This window comes from Ammospiza nelsoni, chromosome 14, assembly GCF_027579445.1.
Source record: "Ammospiza nelsoni isolate bAmmNel1 chromosome 14, bAmmNel1.pri, whole genome shotgun sequence".
NCBI lineage: Eukaryota > Metazoa > Chordata > Aves > Passeriformes > Passerellidae > Ammospiza > Ammospiza nelsoni.
This window is the reverse complement of record NC_080646.1, coordinates 12,627,107-12,652,562: the sequence shown is the minus strand read 5'-3', so window position 1 is coordinate 12,652,562 and position 25,456 is coordinate 12,627,107. Positions and strand designations below refer to the sequence as shown.

At 36.6% G+C, this 25,456-nt stretch overlaps 2 protein-coding genes across 3 annotated transcripts in view; one reads left to right on the top strand and one right to left on the bottom strand.

Moving 5' to 3' along the window:
- LOC132079578 (protein unc-13 homolog A-like) overlaps positions 1-14,038 on the bottom strand; it is a 42,379-nt gene extending 28,341 nt beyond the window's left edge. Inside the window, exons 1-3 of one of the 2 annotated variants that reach the window (XM_059482283.1) lie at positions 13,981-14,038; positions 5,433-5,462; positions 2,652-2,751 (exon numbers count right to left, since the gene is read on the bottom strand). In XM_059482283.1, coding sequence (XP_059338266.1) covers positions 2,652-2,656 — 5 coding nt within the window. In that variant the 5' untranslated portion in view covers positions 2,657-2,751; positions 5,433-5,462; positions 13,981-14,038. Of the gene's footprint in view, positions 1-2,651; positions 2,752-5,432; positions 5,463-6,747; positions 6,884-13,980 lie in introns of those variants that run through there. The other variant, XM_059482282.1, reaches the window with a different exon arrangement.
- Positions 14,039-16,463: 2,425 nt separating this feature from the next.
- The window catches only part of WDR72 (WD repeat domain 72), a 96,691-nt gene continuing 87,698 nt past the window's right edge, over positions 16,464-25,456 (top strand). The window contains exons 1-2 of the mRNA XM_059482184.1: positions 16,464-16,633; positions 24,595-24,756. Of these exons, the coding sequence (XP_059338167.1) occupies positions 24,604-24,756 (153 nt within the window). The 5' untranslated portion in view covers positions 16,464-16,633; positions 24,595-24,603. The remainder of the gene's footprint in view (positions 16,634-24,594; positions 24,757-25,456) is intronic.

Sequence of the window (25,456 nt, the reverse complement as noted above, 5' to 3'; positions counted from 1 at the left end):
ACTCCCTCATGACAATATTAAGAGAGAGGTAATTTCCTCAGGGAATGCTCCCCATTACCAGTTCTGTAAATATGAACAATATAATAAAGTAGATACTGGTGTCTCTCCTGGACTTATTTTATGTAATCTCTGTTAAGTAGCAAAACTCATCTTCAACTTATTTGTGTGGGGTACCACAAAGCATTACTGTGTACTTAAAGTCATCAGGAAAAGAATAAATTATATCAGAGAATGGCAGGTGCCACCTCTGAGACAACAACTTAAATCATCACATTGCTCTCAAAAACTATCCTACATCAAGGTCTAATTTTCTGATGTACTTGCTTCACGCAATTGAATAGATATATTGAATTTTTTGTTTTATTCAGCTTTTTTCTTTACAAATATGTTACCAAAGACAAATTGCACATTTTTATGTTCTAGTATTTTTAGACCACAACCTTTAAACTGACAACTGAAGAGCGAAACTGCAGATTGAAAGGTTAGGCAATAAGCAACTTTTAAAATGCAAGCAGGTAATGTCTGCAAGCAATGGAACAGTTTTTACTGCAGACATGGAGTGAGAGTCCTTAAAATAATGAACTGTAGTATACTTACCAAAATCTAGATAAATATATTTTTAAATGCTTGTTTATAATCCTTTTTCAAAATCTGCTGTGTTGTATAGATAAGTAGGCAGCAGATGGAGCTACAGCAACCTCATAATGCAATTGCTACAAAGGTGGTTTAGTATTCTTTGGCAATTAGTACACTACAAATTAAGAAAATAATCCTTATAAATTGGTCATTTTTAATGATTGCATGGAACACTCATTTACATATAATATGAACAAAAGCATATAAACAAGGGCAAATAAAATGTTTTAAATAATAATATAACACATTCCTCAGGAAAATTTAGAGGTTAGGTTACACACTCTCACTTTAAAATATTTTTAAATTGCCTCCTGCACAAAAGGTAACAGACAGGGCAAGTGCTGAAGTTTAATTGATCTACTTCCTGAGAAATTTTTACACTGTCATCTGATCCATGCCCAATGGTTTATAGAACTATTATGTCTAAATCTGCAGAGTTCTGAAATAATCATCATAGAGTATTATCACAGAGGATTGATTCCTCTACACCAAAACATGACTATCTTTTCTGCAAGTGAAAGCTGCAGTATAAGAATTGTGTTTAAAAAGGTCAGCTATTGATAACAACTTTTCTTAACTTTTTCAAAGCCAGATATGATCTTCCTCTTTGGATAATCGAGGCTGTGGCTCTGAACAGTGTTGGAGAAGCCTGCTGACCAGAGTGCTGAGGAGGAGTCAGCCCCAGATTAAGATTAGTTTGATGAGGTCAGAAGTCAGAATTTTTTATAACTTTCATGATGTGTCTTCTGTAAATGCAGAAAATGGCAGGTAATGAAGGTACATATGTTGACCTAATGTTCTTCAGCAACTCAGAATCTCCAGCTAAGCAAGACAGCAGTTTGCTACAGTTGTCAAGAAATCAGTTGCATGAAACCAAAAGAATATTCTCAAATCAACCATTATCTTCAGAAAAACACTGTGATGAAAATATGGTTCAAAAAGGAGATAAGGAACACTGTATTATGCGAAATAACTAGGAAGGAAAATCAGAGAAGCTTTTAGAAATTCCATTTTTAATACTGAATAAAGTGAAATTAGGAAGGAGTGAGTTATTTCAATCAAAATTTCAGTTTCAGCATACAGTCAAAATATATTTATAGATTTTGATAACCAGAAAGTATGGAAAAATGACTCATTGAAAAAGTATGGAAAAAAACAACTCATTCTTTCAACAATATTAAAATACTTGGACTAGAAAAAACTAAAATTGTAAAAAGGAAATTCTTCATAGAAATAACTAAAGCAAACTAAATGTTTAATTCTGTAAACATATTTTAACCATCTGTAGGCCGCAAGAATAAAATTTATTTCCACAACAACGGTGTGATAACAGACAAAGATTTGTGCAGGGAAAAAGGAGGGAACAAAAACATTGGAGATTGATGTACTAACTCAGAATCTAATTGGATTATATTTATTTGCTTTGAGTGCTTTGGAAGTTGAAGGCAGGTTTCCTCAGAATGTCAGTCAGTGTAAAAGTGTTTGGACCATCCTGACCAGTGAGGTGTTTATAAGGCTCTATAGAAAAGAGTATAGCAACCGAATAACAAGATGGAGAATAAAGTGGGCAAAGATCTGCAGACAGAAGTGAGAATCAGTATAAGTCAATGATAAATAAAGTACCTAAACGGGCTTTTAAGTAGATAAATTAATGTATAAAATTAGAATAATTCATAATGAAACTGAGTGAAGAAAAATCAATTCGTGTGAGGATAGGTTGAAGTTCTTTATTGTCTCATTCCTTGTAATCCTAAAACATATTTAATTTAATTTCATATATGAAATTAAATTTGGAGACAAATTCTTCCCCTTATTGACTGCTGGCCCGCATCTGCCATGTGACTTGCAAAATTAACTTGTGCTCCCCAGAATTAGTCTGGCACCTTTTCTCTGAGCTGGATACTTTTTCCCTGCTTTTGTGCTCTGTACATGACTTCACATGCACTAAATTGTTCTACACTATACAAATATATCAAAGATACATCATCAATTGATAAGAATTCCTTTTTACTTACAACATGAAGTCTTGTTCCCAGCAAGGCTCCCTTCCCCTTCGATCTATTGTAGTGCTTTTCAAATTTTGGACTTTTAAAACAATGTATGTTTTGGATGTGTCTGGAAAACAAATAACCAGCACATTTAACTCCACTTTAGCTCCTTCCAGAAAATGAAAACACAACCATATAGCAGCAAGGGTTTAACACATCCCTCAGACACACCCTCCACTGTTGTGGGTCAAATACGTGGATGTGAACAAGTAAATTCTTATTAGTTTTAGTAGAACTACAACAGGAAAACCTCTGCCCATGACAGGTGGGAGAGAATATAATCCTAAATGTGACTATTTTAAAGATCAGGTTCCAGACACAGCTTTTTACTGTTCATCAATCCCTCTGGAAGCTCTCACAAGAAACCAGTTTACACTTATTTTCTGAAAATTAGGATTTTTTTTTTTTTTTGCCTTTTAATTGATACAATTATCCTGGGGACAGCTAACAGGTTTTTATGTCCAATTAAGGCAAGGCCATAGACTCGTAACATGTAATTCAGTCTTTGGGCATGAACTGAGTTCTGTGTACAGAAGCAGCAGCAAAATGGGTTTCATGTGCAGTCCCAAACGAACTCAGATTTTTATAAACGCCTCTGTAAAGGCACAGTGTGAGTATTCATAAAATCAGACCTAATAAGCAAAAATAATAAAATTTTTAAAATTCCAAAGTGCTTGAAAATATAACTGACAGAAAAAAGCAGAGCTGAGGGCAAACTCTATCCTGTAGGGCCTGACACAGGAATTTAAGGCTGCAAAGGCACATTCTATCATCTCAATGAACATGGCTTTTTAGTTTGCATGCATGCAACACATCCTTCACTACCCTCCAGCATCCTAGGCGAGGATTAACATGGACACATGACTGAAAAAAAGACTTCTTTTTTAATACAAGCACTGCCAAAATACTTACAAGACATAGCCAAGAACAGAATTTGTGAACTGTCTGGATTACCAGAGGTCAATCAAACACTCAGAGCTGGAGGGAATCTGTCAGTGTCTACAATAGATCACTGAATAGGTTGTATCAAATTACACTGCACTTAACAAAAGGTGTGAAGGAGAAGCGTTGCCTGTGTACATCCTGGATGTAGATCTTATTATCAGGACCGATTATAATATTTGAGCAAAGAACTAAAGATATCATGTAACGGAAATTTTTTGTTTTATTAAAAAAAGTCAACAGCACCCAATGTTATCTATTTATTTTCTTTAACTCAGTGGACAAGTCTTCTCAAACACAACTTTGTTTTTATACTGAAAAAACGTGACAAAGTCAATATGAATTTAGGAGTCTGGTGACTTATGTGTGAGAAATGGCATCAACAAGGCATGGTTCACACACCACCATTCTGTGTAACTGAGGCAAACAAAACAAAAAATTTGCAAAATCTTCTGTAGTTGCAAAACTTTTTTGTGGTTGGGAGAACTTGCAACTCAAAGTTTGAGAAATTTTCAAAAGAACTCTAAAGTACTTGTCTGAAAAATAGCAACCTACAATGTTTAGCTTCAGCTATTTAGAGCATCCATGTAAATTAAAACTACAATACCAGCTTCCCTCATAAATAAAATGAATCTCCTTTAAATGAAGCCATAAATTATGAGGTAGAAACTTAAGCCCACAATTGTAGCGGAAATCTGTTTCATTGTTGAATTATTTCATATTCAACTCTAATTTCCCATTTGCAAGTTTCACATTGCTATGTGCCACACCAGATGATCAAACCTAATCTCCTGGTATCCTTTTGCAGCTCCTTTTCTAGCATGAAAAATAAAAAATATCTTGGATTGCCTGCCTTATACTGTTACCTGAAACCCTGTCATCTCCTTTTTAAAATAGCTACTTCTCCAGTAGTTCCTTGGCCTCTTTGGCTATTCTCTGGATCTAAATCTTACCCTTCAGTGCTTTTTGACTAATTCACCCTCCTCTTTAAATGCCATGAGTTATGTCAAAAAAGAAAATGTAGATATTCTACCTTTTAAATAACTGAATATGTAACCTCCTTGAAGAATAGCAGAGTCAAGGGTGAATATCATTACAATACCCTGGCACTGGAGAGGAGCTATCAATTTGGCTACATGATTAGAAGTGCTGTTTTCACAAAGCCATTATTGCAACTTCCAACCATTTACCTGTCAAAAACTGGAGGCAAATAATGCAATTTTTGTGAAAAGAAATAGGGCAGGATATCCACCTGCTCATATCTTCAGCTTTCAACCCAAAACAGGGTTTCTTTTCCACCATGGCTGTCTTGGTCCTGGTGGAAGGTCCAAGGCAGACTTGTGTAGACCTGGGAAGCTTGGTTTTGCTCATATTTATTGCCTAGGGTAATACTTGATTCCATCAGTGTCTCCTCATCTGGAAAATTCAGACACCTTCTCCTCCCACCCTGGCCAAGCTAAAGTACTGTACTCTCCTTAGTTATAAAAAGTTTCTATTGACCAATTTAGGTATTCAAATTACGTTAAAATTTTCTTGTTGAAATATATTTTAAATATCACTAGCTTAGAAGACAATAACATTTCATAATTTAAAATTAAAAATTGTCTCAGCTCACAACTTTGGTTGATAATTTGATCTTTAAAATATACGCATAATTCTTTACACATAATTCTTTATTTTGTACTGTACTATTGATCCAACGTGTCAAAGTAGTCCCAACCTTAAATGATTCTTCAGTGTGACACAGAGTCCCATGCCTAAGAAAGAAAAATGTAAAGCAGAAATTGAAGAGGGAACCAGACTTACCAGCTGTTTTACCCAACCTTCCTTTTTTCACTGTATCAAAAAAAAACAAAGAAAAACAAACCATGTTATTAGTTTCAGACAACACCTTAACACTGTTTTCCAACAAGTTTATGAATAATAAAATCTAAGAGATTTATGCAGTATTAAAAAACTCAACCAAAAATGAAAACAAGTAATCTTAAAAAAGTATCACTGTGGGAAGATAATATGACTGCTTGGAATTCTTTGGGAAAGAAGACATGTGAAAATTCTTTGTACTTTACAGGAACTTAATAAACACAGAGGGCAGAATGGAGGTCAGGTGTCCAGGAAGGGTATTATACTTATTATTCATCACTTCATAATGCAAGTTCTTAATTCTTCCCTATAATAGTCCCAGAAGACTATATATAATCTAAAATAACTTCTATAATTTTAAAATGAATCCTTTATTACAGTGTATTTATTCTGCCCATTACAAAGGACATACTTGAGTAATCACCTTACCAAATAAAAAGCGAACATTTCAAATTCTGATTTTGCTCAACAGCTTAAAGTTCCACATTATGATTCTCTTCCACTAAAGAAAAATGCTCTGAATCTAACAGGATTGTGATTCAGGTAGTCATAGGTATAAAAATTTAACCAAGTCATAATTTTGTATCAAATATCTGACTAATAAAGTTCAGTAAATTTAGTCTTTTAAACAATATTAAATAGTCTTTCCATTTCCCTGCCATGTCAATACATGTACCACAGTTCAGTTTAATCTGAATGAAACATCACTGTAGTCCTACAATAATTAAACCTGCTCTATGAATATATTCATGTATCATCCTATACCTTATTGCTATACTTAGGACCTAGTAATTGCCAATAAAACATAATTATGAGTCCTCTACTTTACAATGTAAAGATTCCTAAGAGATTGCCATTGTTTTCCAATATCCTTTCCATTTGCTTAATCACATGTACTTTCCTATTACTTATTCTTGCTTTCATCTCTCCCTAAATCTCCCTAAGAACTCTATGGATTTGCACCATATTTGGCAGAATGTCTGTCAGCCTGAATAATTCCATCATGTCTCACACTCAGGAAACTTTCAACACAAATGCTGAGAGGCCTAAGAGTTGCTGAGCTACAGAGGCCAAACACTGCAGCAATTCAACTGCTCTATGAGAGAGCACAATTTACACACTTCCCTTGGAGGAAGTACTGCAAGAACTATTCTCATATAAATAAGCAATGTCCAACTCCACTCTCTGAAGTTACTTATTATAGCTACGTACTAAATACTTGTCACATGGATGAAGGAGCTTGATAAGAAAAACCTACCTTTTACAGAGAGAAGTTCCATTCCAGCAGAAAAATACTTTAAAGACCACACATTGAAATTCAGTTTGTTTGTTTTTTTTTTTTTTTAACAAAAGGAAAAGAAATAGTTTGCCTTGAATTAAGTTACTCTTCTGCTGCTGCTCCCTCACTGCATGTGTTTCACTTTTGCAGCATGCTCCTCCCATGGCTCACATGGAGGGAAGCCAACGAACTGATGGAGCAGAAATGACAAATTGCTTCTCCCTCTTTACACACAGACATGGAAGAGGAAAGGAGAAATATTACAACTGCTTCCTTATCCTCATTTCCTCAGCTTCTATCTGCTGTATGCAGCCGTCTCTAGTCTAAGCACATTTCCGAACATCACCTTCTCCAGAAGTAAAAAACTCAGTGCAACTCTGTTATTAAGAACACTCTCTTGGAAGTCTTAAGCTATGGTTTTGATACTTACAAAGCAACCAATTTGGAATACAGAAAGTTAAAGGCTTTTTTTCTTTAACTGCAGAGCCACAGAGAACACTCGTTATGCTATAGCTAAGCAAAAGTAATATTATAAAATAATATAAATAAATATTGCACAAATAATTGAATTTTATTGTATCTAATGAATTTCTCATTCTGTTACAGCACCTCATAAGATAAGGAAGTCTCATGAAATGCTAAAACCTTTTACAGCAATATTTGAATTATTAAACTCAACAACACTGGAATTATTACAAAAACTGTGGGGTTTATGGCTACTTGTTCACATTATATTGTGTTGGGGTTTTTGTTTGTTTGTTTTCATTTGGTTTTGTTTTTAATTGTGGGTAACAGTATATATATTTCCACAGACAGAATATTTTACTTTGTAAATTTTTGAGTGTCCATCATATTATATTTGAAGGCTGAGGTCTTGAATTCAAGTAGGGGAGTGTCCTTAGATCAGAGGGGAGTTCAGGAGGGGCTGTCTGCAGTTTGAAGAAACTGGGTCTGGAAGATGGCCCACCCCAAAACACAGGTAAGAGCTGAGATTGTTTAGCCAGGCTGTTAGAAAGCTTGGGGAGGTGGGGTGAGTTTAGTCAATGTTTATAAAAACCTCATGAGAGGTATAAACAAGACTGACTCTTCTGATTATTATCTAATAGTGGGTGAACAGGCCAGGTGCACAAACTGAAACTCACAGAAACCTTTTTTTTAAGTGTGAGAGTAGTTTAACACTAAAATAGGTTGCCCAGAAAAGCTGTGGGGATTTTTGCCCTTGGTAATATCCCAGACATGACTGAACCCAAACCTGCTCTTGCTGTCCCTGTTTTATGCAGGGATGTTCGACAAGGTGATATTGAGAGTTTCCTTACTTGCGATTCTGTGATAGTCCACAAGGTCAAATTGTTAAGAGTGACACTGAAGTAAATTTAATTTGGGAGATCATGAAAGCCTACAGTCTCTATACATAATGTGTGCAGGTTTTTCCCCTCCATTGAAATGTCATAAGAAGTATTTATATTGTTCCAGAGTCATGCTACTATGCCATACTATGAAGTTATTAACCTACTACATTTTGGTCTTGTGTTTTAGATTAATATATTTGCATATCTCTCTTCTGAGTTCTGTCCTGAACAAGTCTCCCACAGCAGACTGACAGTCTTAGAGACAGGTTTCCACCTTACACAAACAATGGAGCTCTAGTGAAGTTACCAAAGCTAGTCTGGTACACACAGGATGAGGCACTGATGCCAAGCCTGCATTTGGATCCCAAGAAAAACAATATTTACTTGGAACAAAAACCTAATCCCTGCTTACTAAGGTTAGGTAAGTAGAGTTTACAGCAAGCCTTTGCAGGAATCAGACTTACACAGGTACATCTCTGTATCCATCTGGAACTGTGCAAACCTGGCTCTTTCTTCCATGCCCATTCTCAGATATCAGGGCCCATCACATGGAATGATGATTTCATCCTTGAATCCTTGGATCGCAGCTGCAACTGTGGCCATTATTGCTCATTTACTTTACTGTGATGCCATGATTATTTTTTACATAAGCAATTAAGAAAGATGTTATGATTTTATGGTAATAAATAAGAAGAGAATACCCAAACATAGGCAGAAGGTCACTGCGGACTGGGAACAGGGCACGCACAAATGCTCTTTGGCTTGGAAAAAGCATTTATTATATTTAACAAAAGAATAGTGAGGAGCACTGTGCTGGAACAAGCTGTCATGATGGTGTTTGGTAAAGGGCATAAGAGTAGAAGATGCAGGACAAAATCCATGCTTCAGTACCTGAAGTACTTACCCTATCACTCTGCCATGCCTTCCCCAAGGTTTTCCCCTTTCAATATTACAATTATTATTTAATGCCTGATCTAACACTTCAGTCCCACATGTTGGCTTCAGTTAAAAGCTCCCAACATCACAGACCTATATGCAGAATTAAGAATTTAGAAAAAAAAATTTAAAAATGCAAAATTAATTGTTTACATTGCATTTTTAAACTAAATTACCTCAAAACTGCTTATAGTTTCAGTTCACTATTCCATAGAACACACTAGTTAGGTATAATGCTGTTTTTAAAGACGTCTTATTAGGGTGTTTCACTCTGATGATTCACCTATTTGGCATTAAAACCACATATTGTTCTTTTCAGGAAGCTTCTCCTCTACAGGATACTTGTAATGCAATAAATAAGTCATGAACTCACAGATTCTAATATGCTCTTTTGCAAAAGGAAAACAGAGCACATTTGAATACTGATTGCAAAAAAATGTGCAAGACGACCTCCCAACCTTCACAGGGAAAGGAAAACAGCATATTGTTGTTTAAAGATATTTCAGTTGTAGAAGAGAATATTTTAAAAAAACAGTGGTGAGAAAAAAACAAATTTCAATTGTTACTACAAATACAAAGCGTTAGGAACAGTCTCCTTACATCCCCTACGTTGTTGTCTGAGACTATCATGAAGCTCTCTTTTCTTGGCTAATTTTATGCTGACCCATGTTTGGTTTTAAAGAATTTATGGCCTTGGAACACCAATATTTTAACTATCTTTGTTCTGAAATTCTTCTCTTGAGGAAAAAGCAAATTTGCTCCTTTGCAAATTAATTCAGAGAGTGAATTTTTCAGATGACCAAAATTCACCAGAACCTCCCTAACACTTGTCCATGAAGAAATATGCCAGTCACCTGAGAAGAGTGGGTCATGGAGTAGTTTTTGCATCCCCCTTGAAGCCAGTTACTGGCTTAAAATAAGAACTAGTGGGAGAAGAATTTTGTCTAGTATGAATAAAAAAAAGTGACACACTCTTCTGATCAAATTCAAAGATAAATAGCTATATTATCATTATGTGATCCTTCTGACACAGAAACCTGAAACCCATGAACAGAAATTTAACCAGCAAGCAAGAAAAGAAAAAAAAAAAAATCACTTTTCCCAGGCAGTTCATTTCTACCTTCAGAAATATAGATTCTGCATTCCCAGGTGTATACTATAATTTTCAGTAGACTTCATAAGTGATAAAAGATAGAAATAATGAACTCTGTAACAAAATATCAAGAGATACATCATCAAAGTGGCAGGATAAGCAGAAAATCAATCAGTTGATTTCTGACCCTGAAGTACCATGAGCAATATTGAAGATAGGAACTACAAATTAGATCAGTTTTGTCCTTGCCTCTAAAAGATAGGCACAACTATGTATTCTGGGCTTCACAGGAATCACCTTGATAAATGAGTTCAAAGCCCTCCACTGACCCTTTTCCAAGAGGAAACATGTGAAGGGTCCTCCTTCAAAATGTTATGCATTATTAAACATCAAGAACATAAAGTTTATTGAAGTATCTGTTATTAATCTCCAAAACTGTAGTGAAGTCAAGCCATAGCAATAAAAAATTCTAAACTTTTAACATAAAATTACAAGAACTTGTCATAGACTGCTATTCTACCTTTCATATTTGTGATAGTCACAGGAGATAATAGGCTGTTAGATTACAAATAGACTTATCTCACAAGTTTGTTACTATATTGCAGAAAAGTGGTATTCAAACTAAAAATAAGTGTCTCAAATTAAGAATTTTGTATAATTGAATACTTAAAGGCATTGAGAAGACCACATAATTTTTATTTTGGTCCTAAACTTTAGAAATGAATAAATTATTCATTCATTAACCTTAGGGGCTTTGTGTACAAATTTTTCATGTCGCTTCCTTGACTTAAATTTGAAAAAGACTCAGAAAACTACCACTTATCTATCTTTTGCAAATAGTGTTAAAATTACTACCTGTAAAGTGGTTTTGGATCTTCTAATCAAGAATGCATTGAAAAGGAAGATAAACATTTTTAATATTTTGCATGAATAGAAACTGAATGGGTACAAAGCTGTCATTGTACCAGTACACTAACCAGGCAGAGGATCACCTACTCAAAGTATGTGACTATGGTCCTTAAATTTGGGGACAGTTCTGACCCCCCTGTGACCTCTGTCTCTTCAATGATGCAGTCATTGGGACCACTGACCTCACATGGCCCAGAAAGCATTGACCCCTTTGTGCAGCAAGATAGCTTAGAAAAAATGATCTTAAATAACACAAGGAAATATAAATCTTGTAAAAATAGGTGTTTTCTTTTTTACAACCTATTTTAAGCTAACCAAGATTTTCTGAAGATTTATTTTTGAGAGTTGTTAGCGTTGCTACTCATTGGTATGACTTATGTACAATTGCTTGCTGTCACACAAAAATTAAACTGTACTTGCATTAATAAAGAAGGAATAAGTTTCAAAGCAATCTTAGTTTATCAGAGGCCAAATCAAACATTTGTGCTCAGTAACTGATTGTCAGTTTGTTACCTATGAAAGGAAATGTTTTCCAGTCTCTGTCATTGCTGCTCCATGCACCCTTACACGGCCTCACCCACCTTCTTGACTGCTTTTATTTTACATTTAGAGACACCTAGTGGCTTGTGCCTGATTTGCTCTGGAAAGCAGCAATGACTCATATTTCCAAATCAACTTTGTGGGTTTCCAGATCTCATTTATCTATTAAACCATAGCATAGTAAACAGTTAACATCACAAAAGAAATTACTAAAACACAGAACTCTATTTCATAGTACACATTAAAAGTTTGAGACAACAACAACAAAAATTATCCCTTTTTTCATTCTTCTTGAAATTCATACCCAGGGAGTAAGCATGTCTATTTTGTTTTAATACCATAGAAAATGTACCTTAATTATTTATCTCCAGAAACCTCAAATTTGTTCATCCTGTGCACTAGATTTATTACTTTGGCCTCTGTATCTTGTCTTAATCATCTCAAATAGATGCCATTTTCCCTGTTCCATGCATGTTTGTACACATACACTCCTTTGAACTTTTGATTCAATGGAGTCCTTGAACCTGACCAGCTCTCTTGGTGTCAGTATTGCTCTGTATGAGAAAAAAGTTGGCAGAAAAAAGCCCCTACAAAAAGTAAGGTAAGGCTCAGTAATTCCTTCCTCTCCCATCTCAAATGAAAATAAAAAGCCCCAAAGCAAACAAACAGTTTGAGGTTGACTACTCAGATACTTAGCAGAATTTCTTCTAATCCAGTTAACCCACCTAATCTTATTTGTCTACTATTAGTTACATTCACTGCAAATTTAACAAACCTTTTCTTAATGCTAACAAAAATGCTCAGTTCCTGGGACACTCAATGAATGCTTTATATCTACATCAACTCTGTACCCATGTTTTTATGATCATAATCATCTCTTCAACTTACTTTAAAATATTTATGTTAAAAAGAAGCCATGAAACCATAGCAAAAAAAATTGGAAGGTTCTTTACTTCCTGTATCTGTTAAATAAACAGGAAATGTTTAAATTAATATTTTAAAGCACCCATAATAGCTCAGCCTTTCATTTTAAGAAAAAATACTTTATACCCTAAAGCCACCTTAAATATATACTTACAAGAAATCCAAATATGTCCCATACTATTTCTGTAGAAAAACAATAGATAATATCTTTCTCTCGGATTCTCATGTCCCACAAAGTATTAAGCAAGGAACTCTTAAAAACAAATATATGTGGTCTTACAGGATCAAGAACACTAGAAAAGGCATAATCATGATCCTTACAATGAGACATTTTTAAATGTGGACAGGTTGTTACAAAAATTCCTTTACATTTTCCCCCCTTTCTATACTTTTCCTCAGAAAAGCGCAAAGAATGAATAATACATCTATTTTGTACATACAATATCGCAAGGCAAAGAATTAATCAGGGTTTTACCTTCCTCCCTGTTTGCACTTAGCTCCCTCTCGTGGCTAAAGCTGAGGATAACACTCCTGATAATCACAATAAATCAACAAATTCGTGTTTATTACTCATATTTTAAAATTAATAACGTTGTGAACGTATCCCTCTGACGACTCTAGTGTCTACAGTTTTATCATTTTCAGGGAAAAACTCAAAAAAAACCCCTACAGTTCGTAAATACAACAAGAAAATTATTAAGATGTTGAATTCTGTATTACCTAATGCTGCCTGGCTTTATTTCTACAATGTAACAAATACAGGCTTATCTCACCCTTTTATCTGACAGCAATTTATGAAATTACATTTATTCTCATAAAGGTTTGCTGATTTAATCAACAGTATTCTCCAGAAGTCTAGCCAATGGTGAACACACCCATAGCTTATCTTTGCAAAACAATACCTCCATTGATATGAAATGTGACATTTTTTCATCAATATTTCATCACATTATACATAAGATAATACAATAAATTCTCACTACTTGACAACTATCCTGTAATGCAATCTAAGCTAATGCTATTTCATATTTCAGTATGTGATATCTGTCAACAATGTTGTTAACCACTAATTGCTCTTATTCATCTCAGAAACATGTCTTGATTGCTAATTGAGACCAAATAAATATTTCAGTTTATTGAAACTGCTTTGCTACCCAGTCAGATAAAGAGAAAAATCTTTAAAAGAAGATGAAGACAATAAAACTAGAGAAATTAATTATTGGGTGATTATAACAATAAAAACAGAAATTGAAATTAATATATTGTCTGAATGATTAATAAATTAGTGTTATTTTTTGTGAGAAGTATGAACGCGCAGGTACCTATACAACCCCAAATAATTAGAAACAAACTCAGTTTTTTCTATTTGTATCAGATTTTCTCAAAAGTTTGAAGTGCTTTTCATTAATAGCTAGCAAAGCTTTCTACAGCTGTTGTCATCTTATTACAAGGGTTCCATACCTTCTTGGTGTTTCTCATGGGCAGCTCCTCAGAGTGCTAACTCTTTCTTCCTCACCAAGTCACCAACTGACCCCAGTTCCCCTCTCACCCAGCCACCCCCTCTTTTATAGCATCTTCTCATTGCTTACAGCTGTGGCCTGTTAAAGTCAGGCCCGTTCCCAATCTTTGCTAATTGGCCCAGCTGCAACTCCTTAGGGGTGAGATTCCTTTCTACACTATTTTTATTTTCTTGTATTCTATTCCCCTACACACAAAGGAAGTAAATATAATGTTTTATAAAATTAGAGATGGGAAAAGTAAACCACTGATAGGCAAATGTGCAAGTGCTACACAGTGTTTGCCAAGTATAAGAACACTTAAGTCTGCAGTATAACATTGCATTTCTGAATCAAGCAGTAGGTCATCATGCCAAAATAAAACTTCTTCAACAAAAGAATTTGAAAAATCATTTTCCAACCCAAAACCTCATTTTACACATTCTGTTATGTAGAATTATGTTTGGATAAAATGAGATGAAGTGGTGTGCAGACTAAAAATTAAGAAAATAACTAGAATTCTTTTCTATGAGGGTGGTAAAACACTGGAAAAGGCTGCCCAGAGAAGCTGTGGATGCCCCATCCCTGGAAGGATTCAAGGCCCAGTTGAAAGGAGCTCTGAGCAGCCTGGTCTTGTAGAAGTCATCCTTGCCCATGACAGGGGCTTGGAACTAGATGGTCTTTAGGCCTCCTTCCAACCCCAACCATTCTAGTTTTGTATGAATTATGTTTCTATGGTATTAATGTGTACTACTCTTATGGAGTGAGTTGTTTTCCCAAGACAACAATTGCCATGCTGAAAGACAAAATAGAAACACAGTTTTGTGACCCTGTCTGAGCAGAAGATGCAATTAAGGTCTTTGGTGTGACCTTCCCTTTATGTCAAATTGTGCTAAAACATATGTGACAGTTTGTGTTATGGAAACCTCCATGTATCAATGATTAAGGAGAAGCTGTCAAAATAATTTATTTAGGTTCACAGGCAGAATTCACAGACTCACATGAGGTGTCAAAAAGCACAAGCAATATCTACTTTATCCATTAGGTTACTCAGTCTCATACAATTGTTTCACTTTCTGATAGTATTTTTTGACTACAAAAACTTTAGCTTAGGTTTCAGTTAGCACTACTGACTTTAAAGGGCTAGCGTTCACCTTTTATGAGAAAATAATATTAAGGTTCTTAAAGTAAGTTGACTTGAATAATCTAATTTTACTTTCAATATGATTATTACTAAAATTTCCATAAGCAAGCCCACAAAAAGAGGTACCTTTGTAAGTTTTCAACTGTCTTACCTTATTTCAGTGTTCAATACTTGGCTTGATACAGCTTAATCAAATGTCACTCTTTACATTAAAGCTCTATTTTCATAACTTATAAATTGTCTACATAAATTATTCATATGGTGAAGTGATTTAAGAAGTCTCATCTTCAAAGTTTTTTATTTTAGTGTATTAAAAATATTTTGAAATCTAAACTCCAGAAGTGCTAGGAAAAAAGTTTGCAAGAAATATGTTTCAAAAAATTACAAACTTTACATGCTTTTGTTTTTATTTATTGCATTCACTTACCTAGAAAACATAACCTATTGATACAGACTGTAATCACATTAGAATATTTGAGAACATTACTCTTTAGGTCAAAGCAGATATCTTGGGGAAATAGTCTTGGTGTAAATCAATTCAATAATACTAAAATAAAAGTATTGCATACTTCAGCTACTAAATTTATTGAACTAAAATAGGAAAACCATAGGCAATAAAAATAGTTAAATCTTTTGACATCCTTTCAATTCCCTATGGATTTTAGGCAAACAAATGTAGGAAGACATGATTTTAAAGAACAGATTTTTTTTTTTAACATAATGAGTCTCATGATGTCGTTTGCAGCCCTAGATGAGACTGTGAATAAATAATTCTGTGGTTAAGATGAACTCACCTGCGCACTGCACAGCCCATTCAGCTCCGCTCCTCACAAAAATCTCCTGCAAACCTGAGCTTCTCTGAAAGTGACCTTTGAACAAAAAAGAAAAAGAAACGTGAACATACATCACGTTTCACATTCTTACGGTATTCATTCATTGCAGTTTATGAATTATTTCCAAAGAGAAACTTACAAGACGCACCGTGGCCGATGCGCAGCCCTCACGCCGCCAGGTGCACACACAGCGCGCTGGGTGAGGCCCTCAAGCTCCCTCAGCTGCTGCTGCTCCCACACCTGCGGGAAATCACACCCCACCCGCCTCCTGCCAGCGGAAATGTTCTTTCCACCGTATTTAAGGCAGGGCGGGCAAAGGAGAAGTTTCCTGCGCCTCATCGCTCTGTGGGGCAGCTCTGAGGGGGCAGGCTGGGCCCCTCTGCCCGTCCCGCTGGGTGCGGCCCCGTGAGGGGAGCGCGGCGGCTGCAGCCGGGCTTTTCCCGACGCACATTTACTCAAGCAGCCAGGGCAGCTCCTGAGCTCGCCGGGCTGAGGGCGGCGGTGCCACTGGGTAGCGGCCAGCCGGATCCGGCCCGTGCCGGGTATTGCCGCTCCCGAGCGGGATAAAACCTGTCCTGGCTATTTCCTCGTCCCTTCAGCAGCCTCGCTGCCCCGTGTGCGGTGCTTGGGAGCCGCTGGAGGTAAGGGCAGCTCCCGGCAGCTGCTCCTCATTCCCCCTCATTCTCCCTCTTTCCTGCCGGGATAGCTGTCCCTCATTCTCCCTCTTTCCTGCCGGGATAGCTGTCCCTCATTCTCCCTCTTTCCTGCCGGGATAGCTGCCCCTCACTCTCCCTCTTTTCTGCCGGGATAGCTGCCCCTTATTCTCCCTCTTTCCTGCCGGGATAGCTGCCCCTTATTCTCCCTCTTTCCTGCCGGGATAGCTGCCCCTTATTCTCCCTCTTTCCTGCCGGGATAGCTGTCCCTCATTCTCCCTCTTTCCTGCCGGGATACCTGCCCCTCAGCCCCTCATCCCGCTGAGGGTGTGCTGTGCGGCCGTAAGGCTCCGCTTCCTCAGGTCAGGTTTGGCAATAGTGGGTTTCCCAGAGCTGTTTTAGTGGGTGAGAAGCCTTTTTAGCCGGTGCAGTGTTTATTCTTTCTTATTTGGGCAAGTTTCGTCTGTTTCTGGGAGGTTTTGTTGGTCTGCTGCACGTGTAGCATCGGCTTTGTAACTTTCAGCTCTGGTATGTCACGTCAGTTTCTTCTGTTTTCAGGGTAGTTTCGTAAATTTCACCGATTCCATCGGTTGCCTCGGCATGTATCTGTTCACTGGATTTATTGGAGAAAACTAGTACTGTGAGAACACATACAGTGCAAAATGCTAGCTCCTTGAAATGTGAAAATGCTTTTGTGCTATTTTGGTGATTCATTATTGAGTAGTCCTGACTGGGTATATGCAAAGCATTAGCATACAAATTTTTTTTCAGCAGTCTCATTTTCTCTTGCAAATAGTTCTGGTTGAAGGGTGGGATGTTTTTGAGACTTGCTCAATAAAAAATTAATTAGGATGGCTCACTTAGGGGGCATTGTATAAGTCTTGGGGCATTTCTGTGATGATTACTTTTCTAGTTGGTGCTAGAAATAGTAGTAATTGTCTTAATATATAATGAAATTTTAAAATGTCAGTGATGTCCCCAGTACAGAACTATGGTCTTTTTGGGTTTACTCGTGGCAAAAATGGCTGTTCTGTTGAGGTAGGTCTGCTCAAAAGGTTTATGTCAGTAGGATTGATTACATGACATTTAGGGGGTTTTGTTGTTTAAAGACTTTTCGGTGCTAGAGTTTGAAGTTCACAGTCGAGAAAACTGCAATCCATGCATTACAATACATTGAGTAAGTTTTGGACTTCAGTCCTGCTTCCTAATAAACAGTGTCTTTTTACTAGAGCAGGTTAGACTGTGTCTATAACAAGTCATTCAGAGCTGTTTACACTAAACAGCTGCATGACCTGTAGCAAAGAACACTGTAGAGAGATCTATTTGTTAATTGAGAGTATCCAAAGAGTGAAATTGACAAAAAAGTAACTTGTCAGAGTTTAGAAATCCTCACTGTGATGCAGTTGCTTACACCACTGATTAATGATTATTTACATGACAGTTGAAAAAATAAGGGCTGGAGAAATGTTCTGGTTGTTTTATTTTAGCCATCTGATTCCAATTTTGTTTGTTATTTAAACATTCTGGGGTACAGTGTAGCTGAACCAAAAATATCACCTTTCTCTGATCAACAGGGTTTTGTCTTAAATGAATTCAAGGTCACATAAGGGAGATGAAATTTTTAATGTAAAAACTTTGATTCATATTCCCTGCCTGTCAGTTTGAGATCCTAGTAAATTTTGGTTTTAGCTTTCATGTGTCTTGGCTTTACCAGATTGTATGTTTTTTGTGTTATAACAGGGTAAATAAAGGTGAATTTTGTCATTATGGCTTGTTCTGTAATGAACTGGCCATAATTTGTGATATTCCATTAAAAATGCAAGTCAATCAAAGCTTTTGTCATTTACAAGTGAATTTGCTTACATCTGTGGGATATTTGACACAGACCCAAGGTTTATCACTCCCTACACTTTTGAAGTTTTGGAGGCCATAAACTTGGAGATGGCATTACCTTAGTAGGTCCTTGGATTCACATGGGGTTATGTTGGCATCATTGACTCTTTAAAGGGCATAAATGTGTTTCTGCTCAAAAAACACTTTATAAGTAAGAAAATGTAAGGAGCTGTTTCTTTACTGGCATAAGGGTGGAGCACTTTCTTGCAGGGAAAACTGTTATTTTCAATAAACCCAGGCATGACTGAACGTGTATAGAACTGAGGGTAAAATCTTTGAATAAGATGCAATTTCACAGAAATCAAAGCTTATGTTCTACAAGACTGATGGCCCTCCTGTCACATGTGCTTTCCTGTAAGAATGGATGTGTAATTGTCCTAAAACCTGATGGAAAGTCTGCTGCTGCAAAGCATTTCACCATTTGGATGTAACTGCACTGGAGATGGCTTAAGGTGACACTTTCTCTATGCTTGGTGCTTTAGGAGTGACAGATAACTCACCTGTGTGGTTCTGCATAGTGCCTAAGCAAGGTTCCATTTCCTGGACATACCCATTCTTGTAGTTGATAGGACATTGAGACACTGTATTTCAGACAGTAAATGTGGTGGGTTTTTTTCTTTAAGAGAAGATTTCTTTTACAGCTCCACACCCATATTTGCATTATATTATTATTACTTTATTAAACTTAGTTTATATCCTTGATATATGGGATTTAAAGCCAAGTTTACTCACATGCATTAATTTTTGTTTAATGTGTTTAAATAGCTATTATGTTGTTGAAGCATTTAATGACCATTGAAGAAAGTGGAAATTTATAGTTTTGGATACAGTTTTGATTTATCTACTTAGCAAAAAAAGCATGCTGTGATATTTTTCTGGGGAGCTTAATATAATGTAACTGTTGATGAGGTAAAAAAAGAACTTCAAGGAAGTGAAGATGGTTTTACTGTATCCTATGACAGTGTGAAAAGCACAAATGTTGAGTTGCTGTATTTTCCACTGCCCCATTTTCCAGCTTAGGTGCAACATAAACTATCTTAATTAATATTGTGTCACCAAAAGCTTTTGAGATGGCCAATTGAATTCTGCCAAGATAGAGTCTTTTGATGAAAACATATCTTTATTGATTGTAGAAGAAGAAAATCATTCTTAAAATGAAATCCAGAGAAAAAAGTCATATCCCTGAGAGAAAATTTCTGAGTGGCAGGTTGAGATTAACATCATAAAATTGAATTTGTGCTGCAAACCTTTGATGTAATCAGCAGCTGGGAGATGGTGTTGCCCTTACTGTGCTCCTTCTGATTGTGGTGAATTATTGTGTGGAATGAAATAAGTGTTTCTTGTGTCACTTGTTCAAGAAATACAAACAAGGTATTACCAGGTGCTTCTTGCTAGTTAAAATGGCTCGTATCGATTGCTGGTCCCAGTGCCCTGCTCCCTCAGACTCAGGAGCAGGACATCCCCATCCCCAGGGAGCTGTGGGTGTCACTCAGCAGTGCCTCCAGCCCTCTAGGGTGAAGTCCAACAGGTCTTGAGGAAAGTCCCATTATATCCTAAAATGGATTACCAAAGATAGTGTGCAACATTTACATCACAAAATAAGAAGTTGTGCAAGTGTAGAATGGACCAGCAGACTGCAAAGCTGCTTTTAAGAAAAAATATTCATTTTTTACTAAGAGTAAAACTAATTTATTTTCTTGTGTAGAAACAAAGAATGTGTCAGATTAAATCAAAGAACAGACAGGAAGAGAAGAATGAGATTAAAGGCACTAAAACCATAGGAATTGGTCATTAAAAAATTTAGGCTCTACCTAAATTTTAATTCCTAAGATTTCTTTTACTACAAACCTGAATATAATGGTGTGCACATGGAGGGAGTTTGTTGAATCCAATGCAAAATTCTGCTATTATCTTCATGTTTTCAGGTCTGCAAGCAAATTTTTGCAAGGTTTTGTTTTGTGCCTGCGTGGATTGCCTGACATTTAACTGGGATTTTAAGAAAGTGACCTTCAATTGACAGCTTGGAAGGTGTAGGAAACATGAAATGAGTGTGGCTATAAATTCAAAAATGTTGTTTTGACAGGTTAACTGTTACCTGTAAAGTGATATTGTGTTGTAAGAAGCCTTTCTCCTTTTATAAATAAACTATAAATTTGCATTTGGTGCGGGTTTTATGGGTTATAGTGATGATTTGTCACAACCAGCATTTTATAAGGTGAATTGTTTGAGATTAGGTCCCTGGGGGAAGTTTAGTTCCTCATTTTAAGGACTTTGGTGTATATATATATCAGAAATGTTATTTCTGAATTCATTGGAAAATCAGAGTATTTATTTTCCTTATCAAGAAGTGTCATTCTTACAACTGTAGCTAATAGTTTAACATCTTGAGGATGTGTCATTTGGTAAAGCTTCCTTTAGGCTCTTGAGCAAGCACTGGAGGGAATGTGTGCTGCAGTCTTCAATGGGACGAAACAGAGCCCAGATTTCTCACTTCAGAGCCCTGAGTGCATGGGTGTGCATGCTCCTGAGACCCCAGCCACTCTGCCCTTCTAACTAATTTTTATTTTGAGAAAATGCAGCTCAGGGAAGGGATGTGTGCCTGAGGTTAAGCACTAATTATGTAGCAGTGATTGGAAGGTCTGAGATGAGCCCCATAGAGAAGCTAACAATTGTTTGATTTTGTTTTGAGGTCAGTAGAGGAGTCAAAGTCAAGATAAACTTAGTATATATGGGGGAAGTAGATGTTAAGTTATGATGGCACTGATTCTTTGTGGTATAATCTGACCTTTTTCATTCTCATCAGTTCATGACCAGTCCTAGTCAAAAAAGCTGAGTGATGAGGAAAAGATCTTGCATAAATATGTGCTTAGTAAGGCATTCAAGGTCAGACCTTCAGCTTTCTGGCCTCTTAAAGCTTTTGATTAGACTTTTAAATATATCATGGCTCCTGTAGAATAAGAGATTGTGTATTTAGCTTTCCAAATTAAGATTTAATACTACACAAATGGTCCAAAGTTACTAAAGTAGTACAATCAAAGTCCTTGAAGCTGTGAGAATTTGGATTATTTTGCAAGTTAACAATGGTTATGGTGTGGTTTCAGTGTGAAAGGAACTAGAGACAGAACAGTAGAGATGGAACAAGTTAATGGTGAGATGGGCTGGTATGGTTTTAACTGAAACCAGAGCTTTTCAGTAATGAGAGAGCACTGTTTGGCAGTATGCTTTTAAGGGCAGCACAACTAAGCTTATTAGGCTGTAAGCAGGGAGAAATGGGCAGTAGGACTGAGAAATGTGATTTCTAGTTGAATTATGGGTTAATACTGCAAATCAGACATGCTTGAGTGGGCAGAGCTGGAGGAATTTGACACGTGCTGATAAGCTACATGCAGCTCTGATATGCCTTGGGCAATATTTGACTTTGTGAAAACAGCTTTTACCTTTTTAAAAGAAACAGTCTGATAAATATCTGTTGATTTTATTTCAAAAAAGTTTGCTTTAGGTGCCATCAGTATCACTAAAAAATTCATAAAGCTAAGTATTGTCAAAATGTGTCCATGTGGATATGCTGTATTTCTAATGAAGTCATGCTACACTAAGAAGCAAAGGTTTCATTCAAACTGCTTGTGCATCAAAATATCATAATCCAAAAAACCAAGAAGTAAGTGGAGAAAAAAGTTAAGAACTGTATTAATGCAAAAATTCATATAATTTCTGCTTTCCTTCTCTTGGGCTTCAGTCATAATGTAAAGGAAAGCATACAAAATATTCCTGCAGCATTCCATCTAAATTAATTCTCTTACAACCAGTGTTTTGTCAGTAGCAGTAGTTTTTTCTTCATGTTACTGATGAGTAACTAAAGTCTGCAGATAAATCATCTCCACATTAGCAAATTCTATCAGCTTGTTTTCTGTTTAACATCTGTTGATTTGAGTTCTCTCAAATCACTTGCTCAGCAGTAGGTCTTTGGCTAAGAATATTGAGCTTGATTCTATGCTCCCCTTATAAGAAAATATAATTTATGACTCAATAGTCAATGCAGTACAAACCTGAATTGTGCTTCCTTGTGTTGTTTTACACTAATTGAACCCTCTCATGATACAAGTATAAAAGACTACGTGATATGCAAGCAAATGCATTTTAAAGATGCAGGATTTGCCTCATCAAACTCTTTTGGCAGCCATCCCTTGATAAGCCCTCTGAAAATGGCAACCTTTATTAGCTTACCTGATAACTAAAAACATGCCATTAAAGATTGTCCAGAACAGCTTTTATTTCAGGGCATAAACTGCAAGATAAAAGGATTTCAGTGTTCACCAGTAGCTTCATATGACTGGTGATTTAAAAAAAAAAGTTTTAGAAAAGTCAGATTCTAATGCTGGGAACAATAAAATGTCTCAGTATTTTTATATATCTATGAGGAGCTTTTATATGGAACTAAGGGGAATTTAGCCTAATGAACTCATGACCTCAATTTTTTCTTAGATTCTTCTTCCTCTGCCCTCAGCATCCTGTCAAGGTTATATGGCAGGACCTCAATAGTCTGCCTTACCAGTCTTTTCAGCCTTTTTTTCTCAGTAGCTGAGCCCTTTATCTCATTTTCTTGTCAGGAAGCAAGACCATTCCTTTAGTTCTGTGTCACTTTAGGCTTTTAGTAGTAGTCATGAAGATACCTCTTGTCCGTGTCCCTGCACAACTGCTGTTGTGCTGGGTTACAGTTTCCTTAAGCATAACTTAAAAGGCTGCTTCTGTGCTCCATTTCTGTCCTGTGGTCTTTTCTGAATTATCACAGGACCTGCTCTTCATGTCACTTCTCATCATCCCTGTGTTATTTCCTTGGACTCACTGGCTGTCATGGATTTTGTTCTGCCCACTTCCTGTCTCTCCTCAGAAAAGCCAGCTTTGCTGTCATGTTTTTTGACTGAGTTGTCCCAGTTGCACTACTGTATCATCTTGTTTCATTTTGAACCTCTTTCCTAAGGATGTGCAAAGGGCTCTGGTGTCTCTTCTTTGTCCAGGACAAATTGGAGCACACCTTCTCTGAAAGGTGAATTTTGCTTCGTGGCTACAAAGTGGTTGCTCTGAAATATGCCTTCAATCATATTATTGCGGTCTGGATTAAAAGAAAGATGACATAGGTGACATACAGTACTTTTGAAAAGAAAAATTAAAGTATTTAAGTGACCTTAGACAATGGTGAATCTGAAACAGCTTTAAAATCTGTTCCTTCTTGTTCAGTGACACCTGAGAATAACATATTGACATATACAAACAATCTTGACATTGTTCAGTCTGTCTATTGCCCAGCTGATGGGAGTCAAAACTGCTCTCAGCCAGATGGACAACCCCATTAAATAAATTTTTTTTTAGTAGGGACAAATCTATTAGATAAATTTTTTTGGGCAAGGGCCTCATGTTTTGGGCAACAAAGTCTATTCATTCTCTGTTTGTCAGCTTGCAACTCTGCTGTCACCCTACTTTTTGTTCTTGTCTCTAGGATGTGCCACAGAACGATTGGGTATATAGCTTTGCCATCTTGGGCCTCATTTTACTCTTCCTCCCTGACCCACGACCACCCATTCTCTCATTTTGGCCATATTATGTTTCTCTTGTCTTACCCTCCTTGAAATCACAGAGTCTTTATTGGCACCCTGCTCTTGTGCCACCTCTGCTCCAGCAGTTGGCTCCTGCTGTAACCAGTGAGCAGTGCTGCTGGTTTGAGGGAACAAGGAAAATGTTGTGTATTCCACCAGCCCCGTTTGGGGAGAAAAACGTGAGCCTTTCAGAGCTAAGCCAGGCTGTGTGGGGCAGCACAACTCTTGCTGCCGATGATTCAGTGTTCTCATAGTACTGGTCCCTGAAATTGTTAGTGTGATGTTGGCAACAGCAAGAAAATGTTTCAATGCCTTATCAGTGTCTTACGGCAATATTTTATAGCTTCCCTTTCCAGGGAAATTAATGTAAGAAATGTAATGTTGATTACATTCCCCCTTTTTTCTAGGTGATTTTTTCCTTATGTTTAATCCCACTTAGGATCATCATGACTTGTTTGTTTTCAGGTGTTGATCATGAAGGCATCAGTACCAGCTGTGGCTGTGTGGGGGAGAACAGCTCCCTCTCACAGCATCACTGCTGTGATGATCACAGATGACCAGCAGACCATAGTTACAGGGAGCCAAGAAGGACAAATATGTCTCTGGGATCTTTCATCAGACTTACAGGTTTGTGTCCACTGTGCTAAAATTTGCCAAATAGACAGGAGTTTTATCTTTTAGTATTGGCAATAGGATCATCCAGACTCGTGCTTATTTAGATGAATTTTAAAAGATAGTGTGATATTTGTTATGGGAAACTCATGAAGCAGAAAATGAAATGCCTGTATAAGCAACCTCTAATTTGCAGACTTTGGACAATTTTTCACAGATTAGCACACCCAGGGGATTATAATTTGAGACTTTGTGCTCTGAGCAGTGACAGCAAGTAAATATATACAATTATCATGATTTGCATCTTGTGAAGGTTTTTTTCTTTTGTAAATCATTGCTAAGCATGACCTGTCATTTAAAGAAAAAATATTTATAAAACCAAATCTACTAAGATGGAAGCAGCAAGATGAAACTTTTATTTTTGATGTAACCAAGATGCAAATTATTGCTTTATTTTTCTCACAATGGAGCGGAGTCAAAACACTTCCTGTTTGGTTTTATTCTGTGTTTCTAGAACTATGTTTATATTTTTTTATATTTAGTTGCCCCATTTGGACTCAAACACAGTATGATAGTTTGCCCTTTTATGAGGCTACCTTTTCCAATTAAGACCTTTGCATGCAGTGATGATAATCAGGTTATTTAAATGTGTGGTAGGAAACATATGCTTAAGAGCTTTGGTTTACCAGTTTCTACTTCACTGTGCCACTTTTGG